The following is a 14,061-nucleotide window of genomic DNA, read 5'->3' as shown; positions in this document are numbered from 1 at the left end:
AGGAAAGGGTGGAGGGAAAGCATCTTTGAAACATGTGAGCATGCTTTTACGAAAAGGTTGAGGGAACCGAAATTAAAAGCAAGACTGCAGAGGCTACGGCTGGCTGATTTCATTTTCTTTGAATCTGCTTGTTAGTTTAGTTTATTGTCATTGCGCATCGTACAATGAAATTGAATGCCACCTTCAGTGTACATTATAACGATAAAAATAAAAACACAAACACACATCCTTTACATGCTATATAGTTGAAATTGAAAAGCCAATATTGCATTAAAATTAAAATGAAAGTTAAAATTCTGCAATAAGCATTTCAGTCTGAGCAGAAGAATGGATCCCAGAGACAAATCCTGATTATCTAGGTAGGACACTATTTTCAACCTTGATCACTTTTTACTTGAGATATGTAAACTTCAACTCCCAGAATTCCCCAGTCAACATGGCTGGCTGGGGAATTCTGGGGGGTTAAAATCCAGTTATCTTAAAAGTGGTTAAGATTGAGCACCACTAATCCAGAAACATCTTGTTGATTTTCAGAAGCAGAAAGAAAATATTAAAACCCTTGTGATTTTTCCCATCCTACCCCAAATTCTTTCAGATTATGGGAACCTTCTTTAAGCACTGGTCAATTGAAACCGATGAAGGATTCCTGCAGAATTTTAATCAATAAAAGTAAATATTCCTTGCCTCTAATCATGGGTGAAGTTATTAAGCAGAAAAAAAATGACATGGCAGCATTAGTTTACTTTTTAACTAGTTGCCACAAAGAATATTTTTTCCATTAATTGCTTGTCATTACTTAAGTCTTGAATTGTAGAAGGAATAAGATTTATTAATTGCATGTTTCACAGTCATATTGAAAGTTGTTAGAATATTCATGACTGGGAGAGACATGGTAACAAGGTCAACCAATGAATAGGCATAGAAACTAAGTCAGCCAATGGGAGCTTAAGCAGATCTGAGTGATGAGAATCGAAACTGAAACTACTGTTTGCTCTGAACGCTGAATTGAAAATTCCTCTCTGCTGTACTGCTGACTGTTTTTCCTTGTAGCTACTACTACGTTGGAGAAAACCTTTAGTGGTATTGCACATTTATCTTCATGTGTTAATATGTATATAGATAAGTTATTGAATCCAGGTGAATCAGTTATCTGTGTGTGCTTTCTGGAAGCAATTTTCTGCAACAAACTCTGACAAAAGTAATATATGATAGTGGTCTAAAAGGCCCTGATACAGGTTGCACTTTATTTTGTGGATTTTGTTTTTAAAAAACCTCTCAATATTATTCCTTACAGATGTGATAAACGTTCAGCACAGAATCACATATTTTCCCAAACTTCCAGAATTCATGGAAGCTTTCCACAACTATTTGTGAAACGTTTCAATTTCTGATCAGAGTAACTGAAGAGATAAAGTTTCTAAAATAGAGAGGAGAGAGTTGCCACACGCTACCCCTTATAAATTTGAACAATGTATGTCAGGGGTGTCCAAACTTGGCAACTTTAAGACTTGTGGACTTCAACTCCCAGAATTCCCCAGCCAGCTGGCTGGGGAATTCTGGGAGTTGAAGTCCACAAGTCTTAAAGTTGCTAAGTTTGGACACCCCTGATGTATGTTGTGCAAATTGGGTGTGGCAACATGCCAAGCTTCCTTTAGTGAAATAATACATCGCAAATGTACATTAAATCTTGCCTCGTTCTTGCCTCCTTGTGGACAAAATTAGCATTGCATGTAGTTGCAGCACAACAGTAAATCTACTTGTTTGAGTTCTTGGAAAGTTTCAAAACTTTGATCTTGCCAGTTCCTTGCTTAATTCACTGAATTTTAGAAGCCATCCATGGTCATTGCCTCCCATTTTTAACATTCATGTATTTCCAAGCAATGTTTCTTTTTATTTATTTCTTACCAGAAAGATCTGTTAAGGATAAAAAGAAAAAAGAAATAATATTTTGACCGGGCTCTTTGTTGTACAGCTTGTTACTTAACGTTCACGTTTTTGTAGCAGGTTAGCTATGGTCATTCCAACATCATAAAATAAGCTTTCTTTCAAAAGGCAACTGGGCTTCCTTGTTTTTGCTAGAAGACTTCTTCTCATTCAAGAAACTTCTTCAGTTCTGACTGAATAATAGAGAATGGAAGGATTTATATTCCTTGAAGTCATGTGAATGTTAGCCCTAGGGATATAAATCCTTCCATTCTCCACTATTCAGTCAGAACTGAGGAAGCTTCTTAGATGAGATGCAAAAGGTCTTCTAGCAAAACAAGAAAACGTTTTGAAAGAAAGCACCTTTTGGACAACCATCCCCTGGACCAGGGTGGGTTCCTGCCAGTTCTAACCTCTTCTATAGAAGAGGTTCCACAAATCTACAGTGCCATTTAGAACCGGTTCCAGCTCCCTCCCCTCTTCAAGATGAAGAGCAAGAGGAGGAATTCTGGGAGTTGAAGTCCACAAGTCTTAAAGCTGTCAAGTTTGAACACCTCTGGTTTTTTTTTTCCTAAATGGTTAGGGGTGCAAGGTAACTTGACAGCTTTAAGACTTGCGTGCTTCAAATGGCAAAGTTTCTGAGCCAACATTTTGGTTGCTAAGCAAGAACGTTGTTAAGTGAGTTTCACCACATTTTACAAGTTGGCCATGCCCACCCAGTCACAAGACTGCCAAGCCACTCCCACAAAGCAGGCCACACCTATAGAAGAGGTTCTAAAAATTTTTGAAACCCACCACTGCCCTGGACAATTGATTTTCTCCATAGGCAAAGGTTCTCCTCGCACAGACACTATATTGCCAAAGGTATTCGCTCACCCATCCAAATAATCAGAATCAGGTGTTCCAATCACTTCCATGGCCACAGGTGTATAAAATCAAGTCCCTAGGCATGCAGACTGTTTTGACAAACATTGGTGAAAGAATGGGTGGCTCTCAGGAGCTCAGTGAATTCCAGCGTGGGACTGTGATAGGATGCCACCTGTGCAACAAATCAGTCGTGAAATTTCCTCGCTCCTAAATATTCCACAGTCAACTGTCAGCTGTATTATAAGAACGTGGAAGTGTTTGGGAACGACAGCAACTCAGCCACCAAGTGGTAGGCTATGTAAACCCATCCAACATCAGTGTGTGACCTCACAAATGTGCTTCTGGAAGAATGGTCAAAAATTCCCATAAACACACTCCTGAACCTTGTGGACAGCCTTCCCAGAAGAGTTGAAGCTGTTATAGCTGCAAAGGGTGGACCGATGTCATATTGAACCCTATGGATTAGGAATGGGATGTCACTTACAGTCAGTTCATATGCAAGGAAAGGCAGGTGAGCGAATACTTTTGGCAATATAGTGTATGTGCTAGTTGTTCCTGACTCTAGGGGCCAGTACTCATCTCCATTTCAAAGCTGAAGAGCCAGCGTGTCTGATGAGAATTCCATGGTCATGGGGCCGGCATGACTAAACGCCGAAGGTGCACGGAACACTGTTACCTTCCCATTAAAGGTGGTCCTTATTTTTCTACTTGCATTTTTACATGCTTTCGAACTGCTAGGTTGGCAGAAGCTGGGACAAGTAACAGGAGCTCACTCCATTACGCGGCACTAGGGATTCGAACCGCCGAACTGCCGACCTTTCTGATCGACAAGCTCAGCATCTTATCCACTGAGTCATCGCGTCCCTAGAATCTCCATACATAATTTAAAAAGTCATAATAACTATGTTCTGAGCTTTATTGGCTGGGCGATAACAAAGGCCTAACGGAATTTATTCTATCAGGAACTGGAGTTATATTCAGTACCATACTTAGGAAAATAATGGTCAGTAATATAATTCTGATCTAGTCACCTGCTTTGGGTTCTAACTCGATTCTTCAATAATTAAAGTTATATATTTTTAAACAGATGGATGTAATGGTAATGCTGAAGACCATTGTTATTGCAAAGAGATTAGAGGCAATTTTGATTTCTCCTTCATATTAAGAAAAGTCTAGAGCTTGAGGTCGAATTCTGAGCTGATCTGCTTGCTTTTTCAACTCTTGCCTGCTGAATAAAGAAGAGGGAGAACCAGTCTTCCAATATCTCAGGGTCGGCCACAATGGAGAGGGAGTCAACCTATTCTCCAAAGCTCCTGCGGGTAGGACAAGAAGCAATGGGTGGAAATGAATCAAGGAGAAAAGCAACTTAGAACTACGGAGAAATTTCCTGACAGTTAGTTAGATCAACAAATCTGTGGAACAACTTGCCTCCAAAAGTTGTGAATGCTCCATCACTGGAAGTTTTTAAAAAGATGTTGGATAACCATCTGTCTGAAGTGGTGTAGGGTTTCCTGCCTAAGCAGGGGGTTGGACTAGAAGACCTCCAAGGTCCCTTCCAACTCTGTTATTCTATTCTATTCTATTCTATTCTATTCATAGCTGCAAAGTCATGAAAACCTCACACATTCAGTTCCTACCCCATTATCATGTGCCATTCAGCCAAGGTCAACTCTTGCAGTCTTGTGACTACAAAAGTTGAGCTAGGAAGTCAGTCTGTTAAGTTCTGATAAAACCTTGTTGTTGATTATTGTGAACTGAGTTTTGTGGAACCAGACTGCCTTCGGGGGTCTCTCTGCTGTCGTTATTAAGGAATCCTGACATAAGAGATCTAGATGTCACCTTGCTTGCATGTATGCTTTATATGTCGTGTTTTTAGACCTATTTATTAGAGCTAATACTGAAGCTTAACATCCCTTTATTTATTGGAAAGTTCATTGTCTCTGGATCCAAAAGAGCCAGTTGCCTGGGCATCTGATCACCGCCTGGGCACTTAGCAAAACAATGGATCATGGCATACTTCTGACTAGCTTAGCATGCAAAACTGCAATGTGTCCACGAAGACAGCAGTGTTTGCATATTTTCCGTTAGATAGGCTCCTTCTAATCGGTGTTTAGCTTTCAAAAAGGAGATTTTTCTTTCCAAAATGAGCAAAAGGTCCCTTGCCTGCCCTCCCAATAATCTTGCTGCTGCATTTAACAAAAGAAAGAAAGAAAGAAAGAAAGAAACGACGGATTTGAGACGGATTAACGCCAAATCTCCTTTGATTTTTTTTTACGCTTCGGTTTTACCGTTTGAGACGGATTGATCTCCACTTCACGTCGCACTTCAAAGTAAGGAAAAAGATCGCAAGGGGTTTTGTAACATGGTATTTATAATTCTTAGAAAGTCAAAACAAGGACTGGTTTTACACAGTTCGTCATGGACTATTTACAGAATGTTCAGCTTCACACAAACACACATTTTGGAGTACATTCATACATTCGGTCCTGATAACAAGAAATGAAGGAAGAAAGCAGGATTTCCCTGCTGCCCTTCCAGCAATGATGAACCACAAATAACATTATCCTCAACGTGAAAAACAAATTTAAAAATTACAGATCCCGGGCCAAGTAATCAAGGACATCTTGAGGGAAGAGATAACTAAGTCAAGAGATCGGACATCAAGCGGATGCAACCAAAGCCCCGCCTCTTTGTGACATGTACAAAAAGGGGTGGGGCTTTGATTAGGTGGCCGCGGTCTTGATTCCCCCCTCCTTTTTTAAAAATTCTTTTCCCGCCCCTGCAAATAACATTTGCAGGAGTTTTAGCAGCAGAATTTAGCAGCTCTGAGACGAATACTCGCAATACAGGATTTTAAATACAGGTAGTCCTCAGCTTGTGACCACAGTTGAGACCAGAGGTTCCGTTGGTATGCAAGGTGGTTGATATGTGAATTGTGCCTGGGGGATTTTTTCCCACAGTTGTTAAATGAGTCACTGCACTTGTTAAGGGAGTCACACGGCTGTTTAAATTAATCCGGCTTCCCGTATTCACTTTCCTTGTTGCAAACAATGACCACGGGATTCCAGGACGCTGCAATTATTATAAATATATTCCGCTTACCAAGCAACTGGATTCTGATCATGTGGCAGTGGGGATGTTGCATAAAATCATAAGTGTGATTTCCGCTGGTTGGAAGTCACATTTTTTTTCAGGGTTGTTGTGGCTTTAAGCAGTTGCTAAACAAATGGTGATAAGTCAAGGATTACCTGTAGCGTGACATCTTTCTGATCCCCAGATCAGGGGTGAAATACACTTACCTTCGCTACTGGCTCGGTAGCAATTTGAGCGGGCATGTGCGCGCGCATGTTCGCTCATACGCACCACCTCTGCGCATGCACAGGGCCTCTCGCGCATGTGCAGAGCGTCAAAAAGGTAAGGCAAGGGGGAATCCGCTGTGCCGCGTGATTTACATTAGCTAAAATGCAGGAAATCCTGCTTTCTAGCTAACATAAATTGTGCGTCACAGCTGATGGTTGGAAAAACCGGTTTCACTTATTTTACTACCAGTTTGGGCGAACCAGTAGCATTTTTACTACCGGTTCAGGCAAACCGCTCCAAACCGGTAGCATTTCACCCCTGCCCCAGATGTTTTCCAAAGCTGTTCGGTGTATTTAAGGAAAGAATGGCGAAGCTAGGGAATTTAATGCAAATATAGCTAGAAGGCGTCACAGTGTGTCCGAAATGAATCCGATGTGTCTGAACATGTTCTCCGTTCTGTAAGGGCAGAAATATGTCCTGTACTGAAAGCCAGGTTCAACTGTATTTCATTGCCAATTTTTGCAAATTTCCAACCTCCTAATCGTGCCATTAAAATTGAACAGGTTAAGTTTAAAAAAAAAAAACAATATCACAAATTTCTCTGGATCAAGGAAACTCTGGAATGTTTGTGAATGTATAACAGGGATCTTCTCGACAAATGCAAACACACAGAAAATCAGGCCTCTCTTGCTGAATTGGGATGCAAGAATCTCTCCCCCTCCCCCCCCCCGGCCCATCTACATGCCTCAAAACTGTTGTCACTGTGACTCCTGATCAGTGTACTACTTAGGAAAGCGGATCAGAAATTAAAAGATACCCCAATTCCCATGGATGGATTCCCATTGCTTAAATCAGCATTTGTCCACCTTTAAGACGGGTGAACTTCAACTCCCAGAATTCCCCTGCTGACTGGGGGGATTCTGGAAATTGAAGTCCACCCATCTTAAAAGTTGCTGAGGTGGACGAATGCTGCTGTAAAGTTACAATCTCTCATTACCAGTCTTATCATACGCGCATGCTTTAAATCAGGGGTCACCAACCTCGGCACCTTTTAAGACTTGCAGACTTCAACTCCCAGAATTCATAGCTGGCTGAGGCATTCTGGGAGTTGAAGTCTGCCAGTCTTAAGGTTGCCAAGGTAAACAACTGGTTTATACCACACAGGCCACATTGTTGTTTCATACTGTTTGGCTTAGTTTGCTTGATGAAAATACCAGGTGACCTGGAAGCCCATCTGGATCTTAAAAGTCCTGAAATGGATGCCCAACTTTGGAAACTTTTAAGACTTGTAGTCTTCAAGTCACAGAATCGCCCTGCCAGCATTTCTCAACTGCTCTTGTCTGCGGCATCCATTTTATGGTAAAATTCCTTCCTTCCCCAAGAATGCCTGGTATCCCATGAGCCCTCGCACCAGGAAAGCATTAGCAAGGCTTTCCCTGTACCATGAGTCCAGGTGTGGGCAACTAAGGCCCCTTTACGACCTTTGAACTTTAACTTCCAGAATTCCTGCAGCGGCATGGCTGCCTGGGGAATTCTGGGAGTTGAAGTACACAGGTTTTAAAGCTAACAAGTTGGACATCCCTGCCCTAAACCAAGGTTCCAAAGGGTTGATGGGACTAGACAGAGAGTTGCCGCTGTTGCTATTATGATTTGTAGCACTGTGAATTTTTATTTTATATTGTGAAGTTTTATTTGCTATTTTCATATTGTAAATGTTTGGGGGGGGGGGGGTTGATAAACGATCATAAATTTCCGCAAAGGAGTCGATGAGCTGAAGTTTGAGGAAGATTTGCCTTAAAGTAAACTGTAATGTTGCAAATTTGGAAGGAAAATGGCTCCACACAGTGATTCTCAACCTTTTCTTCACCACAAACCCCCTTTAAATACCTTTTCTGGCCATGGACACCCCCACCCCCCAAGACTTAACTCAAGATTTAAATCATAAGATTTTTTCAAGCCTTCGTGGACCCCCTGTGATGACATCACGTCCTGCATCCCATCCCCCCCGTGGTGGTCTGCAGTTCATAGGTTGAAAGCCACTGGGCTAACATTTCAGCAGGACAAAGCCTTATTCTGGGAAATAATTCCGCTTTTATAGTGGGATGCCAAGATCAGTCAAACAGTTCCAGCAGCACATCTACCTATTGTTGTGGCCCGCTAGCAGCCAGCGGAGCTGGCAGCAGATTCGGAGAGTGAGGAGGTTGGGGAGGAACATGGGCCAGTCCTGGAGTCTGGGGAAGGCTCTGAGGAGGGCTCTGTGTCGGAGGCAGAGAGGTGGCCAGGGCCGTCTGACAGTTATCAGCTGCCTTCAGAGTCGGACATCAGTGAAGTGGACGAACAGCTGGAGCTTGTTCCCAGTGTGCGCATGCGCAGAGTTGCCAAACGAAGGGAACTGCTAAGAAACAAGAGTCGACTTGGGAGTAAGGCCACAGGTGGACAGTTAATGCCCCCCCCCCCCCGAGGAAATAAAAGAGGAGCGAAAGGGGAGTGGAGTTTGCAGGGGACAATTAGTTCATTCCTGCATTCTTGCCAAGCATTGCGGCGTCTGAAAGATATCGGCCTGGCCACTCTCCAAGCCTGATAAAGGTTGGTAATTGTGAACTATCTTGAAAGACTGTGGGAGAGGAAAGACTTTGCTGGAGATGAATTCACTGTATTAAATAAAAGGGGTTAATCGGGATGAGGACTGGGCTTCGTGCTGCTGGGGAAACCTAGGTCAGAATATCTATTGATGTGCCAGTCAAGAGGCATGCAATTAGCCTGGGACATTGCTAAGACCCCAGAAATGCAACTTTCAGATTCCAGGGGTTGGAAAAGAATCTTTGGGTTTCTCTTGATTGACCAGACTTTTATACAGCACTCATCAAGTCATCCTATTCTTATGTTTAGGGGGGGGGGGAAACCATGACACCATAGGCCAGGGGTGTCCAAACTTGGCAACTTTAAGACTTGTGGACTTCAACTCCCAGAATTCCCCAGCCAGCAGAGCTGGCTGGGGAATTCTGGGAGTTGAAGTCCACAAGTCTTAAAGTTGCCAAGTTTGGACACCCCTGCCATAGGCAGATTTGTAAAACCTGGCTTTCCCCTTTATCATCCAAATGAAGTCTTCATGCAAAATACTTTCACATATAAGTCCCTCCCTCTGGTATTGACATGCGCCTTGAATCCTGCAAATTGCAATGCCGGGAGGTTTAAACGAAAAACGGGAGGTTTTTAAGGAGCGATCTGACAGCCACTTGTCCAAAAATGGTATAGGGCAGTGTTTCTCAAGCTTGGCCACTTGAAGATGGATGGACTTCAACTCCCAGAATTCCACAGCCAGCATGGAGGTTTATCTGTGTCCAGATGAGTTGAAATCCTCACATCTTCAAGCAGCCAAGGTTGAGAAATATTGGATGGGGCAACGAGGGCGAATCTTTTCGGCACCGAATGCCCAAACGTGGAGCTTTGGAAACCTGAAGGCCAGCTGGCCAGTGCGCACATGCCTGTTTTTGGCTGTTTTCAGGGCTGTTTTCCAGCCCTTTTTCAAGCCATTTTCAGGCTGTTGTTTGGCCATTTGGGGGCTGTTTTCTAGCTGTTTTTCTGGCCATTTTCCTGCGTTCTGGCACCCACGAAGACCACATGCACACCAGAAACCAGCACATGTGCACAGAGAGGGCTCTGCATGCCATCTCTGGCACATGTACCATAGGTTCACCATCACGGGGAGAGGTCCTACTGCTTGAGCAGGGGATTGGACTAAAAGACCTGTGTTGTTTTAAACAGGATGAGAGCCTCTGAAGCTTTTAAATTGAACCAGGCTAATTTCATTTTATACTTATGGCAAACTCATGCTTTTGTTCAGAGGGCTGAAGAACTTCACAACCACCCCCACCCCCCGAAATATGACATGGCAAGAAACTTTCAAGCGACAACACATTCTCCTTGGCAACCATTCTCTTTGCAAGTACCTCATTTGGGGGGGGGGGACGAGAGACATTATATGGGGATTCATTAAATATTGGGGTGGGGTGGGGTGGGGAAGAAACTCTGTATTCTAATCCAGAGCCCAGCATAGGACAATGCCCAAACGCATTCCACGCAAGTGTAAAACACTGAATTGCAGCATTAGACAGAACTGGATGCAAAACCTCCGGAGGGGAACAAAGCTGGCTTGTCGATGCCACATCCCAGAATTGGCTTCATGAAAGCCCTTTCCTCATTCCCTTTTTTTTGTTTTCACGCTACGTATTTGCTTCCAGTTAGCATCCAAAACACCCTGTAGAGACAAAAGATTACACATAACCCAAAGCAAGTTACACCTTTCGCTGTCGTGCAAAAGGTGTGACCGCTGGCTCAGGTTCAGGAATTGCACTTTCTTCGTCGTCACTCAGCTTTGACTTTTTTGGGGGCTCCTCTGTTTTGATTGTCTTGAGATAACAGCATGTAAGTAGTAGATCGAGCCACAGAAAACGAGTGGCTGAGCAGCTGATCCAAATTGGCGAAGGGACACCTTTCATTCCGCCCAAGAGAAGATCACCTTGAGGATCTGGTGATCTGAGAGTTTCAAGAATCCAACACTCCGCCCCGAAGCTGAGGGGGTATCGTCCATCTAATTTAGGCTAATTTCGACATTCAAAAATGCAGTGCAAAAAAAAAGCATATGATAAGGTAACTCGGATACCTTTAAAGTTTAACTGATTTTGAAATTTACTAGCTTCTTCTTCTTCTTCTTTTTTTTAATGTGTTTCACGTTGACAAAATATTGAATTGTGAAATCCGGAGCTTGGGGGGGGGGAAAGGCAATTTGGTCCAGCATCTGCAGGTAAACAAATGAGATTGAGCCCTGAGGAGATGTTTCCTGGTCTGCTCAGCTTCCAGCTTTCTGTCCAGCTGTTAAGCTTCTGTTCAGCTCCACCTTCATTTCTGAGTTTGTGGATGTAGAGCTGTGGGTATCACTGTAGACATCTGAAATGGGAACGCACCAACAGTATCAGTAATACTGATTTAGCTTTTAGAGATAAAAGTCTGTAGAGATTCTCAGTCATCCAGGTTATGGTTGTCCCAAAGGTGCTTTTTCAGGAGGCAACTGGACTTCCTTGTTTTTTCTTTGAAGATGTTTCTCTTCTCATCCAAGAAGCTTCTTCAGCTCTGACAGGATAGTGGGGAATGAAAGGATTAATATTCCTTGCAGATAGTGGTTAATTTGCATCCTTTAGAGGGTCATTGAAGCACTTGGAGATTTATCTGTGTCCTCAGGTCACCTGAGTAGTGCTTCTGGTTCCTGCACTCAAAGCTGAAGAAGCTTCTTTGAAGAGAAGCAAAACGTCTTCAAAGCAAACCAAGAAAGTCCAGTTGCCTCCTGAAAAAAGCACCTTTGGGACAAGTTTTAGAGATGCTTTTGTGGAAGCTGTCTCTGATGTTAAATTTTCTGCCGGCGATTCCTTCTAGGTAATAAATCACCAATGCAATCTTGAAACTCTTCCTCAACTCAAAGAAGCTCACAATACAAGTATTCTTGACTTACAACCACAATTGAGCTCAAAATTTACGTTGCTAAGCGAGCCCATTGTTAAGTGAGTTCTGCCCCATTTTACAACCTTTCTTGCCACATCTGTTGAATCAGTGCATCTGTTAAGTTAGTAACACAGTTTTTTTCCGTAAGTGTGAAAAACAGTCATAAGTCACTTTTTTCAATGCCATTTGTTTCACTACATGAACGGTTGTGACTACAGACTATCTGAATAAAGTTGCATTTTTTCCATTAATATTCCATCACATTGCCCCTCCCCTCCCATTCTTATCTCACCTGCAACTAAATGTACTGCACCCTCATTCCTTCAGCCCTTACATGTACTTCATGGTTAGTAATGGTTTACCAATGTAATATATTTCTCTACAAAGAGTAGCTGAAGGAACATTTTAGTTCTATTAACCTCGAAAACAGAATCGGAAAACGATAGATTATTCAGTGAAGATAACAAAACAGGTAAGATTTTGGATTTGGCTTTAAAAAGCAATTTTGTTGAGGGACGTAGTGGGCTAACCTTAACCCTAACCTCTAGCTAAGATTCTGTGCAGTTCAGAGAAACCGCAAATCCCACTTCTGGCTGGCCCCACCCACCCACCTCTCCCCTCCCCTCCCCTCCCCTCCCAGGAGTCCCCATGCAGCCTGTTCTGGATGCATGTAGGTGCAAGCATGCATGGTGGCTCTGGGCGGGTGAAAAACGGGCCTAACGGAAGTTTGTTAAGGCCGGAAATGTGCTTGTTTCTGGCCTTACTGAATTTCTGTTAGGTCCGTTTTGTGGGGGAGGCCATTTACCGAACTTCCTCTAGGCCCGTTTTCTGGGGAAGGCTTGAAGAAAACCTCTGGAGCCCAGAGAGGGCAAAAACTCCTCCCCCCCCCTGCCATGGTGCAGGAAGCTGATAGGCCACGCCCACCATAGCCTGCCCACACAGCAGCCGGGCAGCAAACCCCTTGCTAAAATTTTTGAAGCCCACCCTTGGGTCAGGATGGATGAGGATGGATGGAAAAAGGCCTGTGGCTTATTGATATTGTTACTAGGCGCTTATCTGCATCCCCTTTGGGATATTAATGAGTATATTAATATGATAAGGATAGTCCAGTTGACCAATGCTCTTGTGTTTCCAAAGAAACAATATGCCAGAATGTATTTTTTTTTACTACTTAAGAATGCAGAATTAAATTAGAAACATAAAACTTTGCAAACTTTGCTATGGCTTACCTGAATTGCTGATTCTACAACTGCTGTTGGCTTCACTTTCTGCTGGTTGTAGCAGACTGGAAGGTATCCAGTCTGTTTTTTCCGAAACTAGCTTCTTCACTAACCTGAGTTTGGAGGGGGGAAAAAAATTAATTTCCTTTTTTCCCCACATTTCAGCCAATGCTGGTACTGTACATAGCATGCAATCTTTCTAAGTTAATATAGGTAAAGGTAAAGGTTCCCCTCGCACATATGTGCTAGTCGTTCCCGACTCTAGGGGGCGGTGCTCATCTCTGTTTCAAAGCCGAAGAACCAGTGCTGTCCAAAAACGTCTCCGTGGTCATGTGACCAGCATGACTAAATGCCGAAGATGCACAGAACGCTGTTACCTTCCCACCAAAGGTGGTTCCTATTTTTCTACTTGCATTTTTACAATGCTTTCGAACTGCTAGGTTGGCAGAAGCTGGGACAAGTAACGGGAGCTCACTCCGTTACGCGGCACTAGGGATTCGAACCACCGAACTGCCGACCTTTCTGATCAACAAGCTCAGCGGCATAACCACCGAGCCACCGTGTCCCTTAATATGGGATTGTAATAAAGTTAGTCCACGTAAAAGTACTTCTTGCAGAAAGCAATCAGAGGTTGGGGAAATGTTCAGCGACAGGTCCAAAACCAATTATAAATCCATCTAATATCTTTAAAGATTTTTTTTTCTTCCGGAGAATCACTCCTTCCTTCCTTCTCCTTCAATTTCTGTTTTTCCAAGATTCAGGCAATAACCCAGAGGAAAGATTCTCCCCCCCTCCCTTTAATTATGATTTAAAAATTGTATGAGCAGGTATATCTATCATTTACTTACCACTGTCCATTCTCTCCTTCCTGAATAAACTGCACTAGATCGCCCTCTTCTAAGGTGAGGGAGTCTGGGAAACAGGTGTCAAAACTCCCTTCCACCCGGTATAGATTCGACACCTTAAAAAATGAATGAAACCAAGCCACAGACGGTTATTCCCAAATATAGCCAGCGGTATTTTATTGATACACTGCAAATGTTCATTAATATAAATCATGCTAGGAAAAGAGAAAGTAGGTTTCTCTTTTCCTAGCATATTATAAATATAAAGGATCTACAAATACTTGGTACAGCAATGACTACATGTTAATCTCTGTAATGGTATGTGGGAATGAAGTTGGGAGACAGGAGAAAAAAACCCACAGACCAGACAATGATCAATGTCATGTCACACCATACGACCTTTATATACT

At 42.9% G+C, this 14,061-nt stretch overlaps 1 protein-coding gene across 6 annotated transcripts in view; it reads right to left on the bottom strand.

The window, feature by feature from the left end:
• Nucleotides 1-9,179: 9,179 nt before the first annotated feature.
• MCF2L2 (MCF.2 cell line derived transforming sequence-like 2) overlaps nucleotides 9,180-14,061 on the bottom strand; it is a 251,079-nt gene continuing 246,197 nt past the window's right edge. For all 6 annotated transcript variants that reach the window (XM_081955551.1, XM_081955550.1, XM_081955548.1 and 3 more), the window contains 3 exons: nucleotides 13,655-13,767; nucleotides 12,816-12,919; nucleotides 9,180-11,037 (listed from right to left, as the gene is read on the bottom strand). In XM_081955551.1, the coding sequence (XP_081811677.1) occupies nucleotides 10,940-11,037; nucleotides 12,816-12,919; nucleotides 13,655-13,767 (315 nt within the window). In that variant the 3' untranslated portion in view covers nucleotides 9,180-10,939. The remainder of the gene's footprint in view (nucleotides 11,038-12,815; nucleotides 12,920-13,654; nucleotides 13,768-14,061) is intronic.

The sequence above is a fragment of the Natrix helvetica genome (assembly GCF_964273705.1).
Source record: "Natrix helvetica genome assembly, chromosome: 5".
In the NCBI taxonomy this organism is placed as follows: Eukaryota; Metazoa; Chordata; class Lepidosauria; order Squamata; family Natricidae; genus Natrix; species Natrix helvetica.
This window is presented reverse-complemented; position numbering and strand designations above follow the sequence as displayed.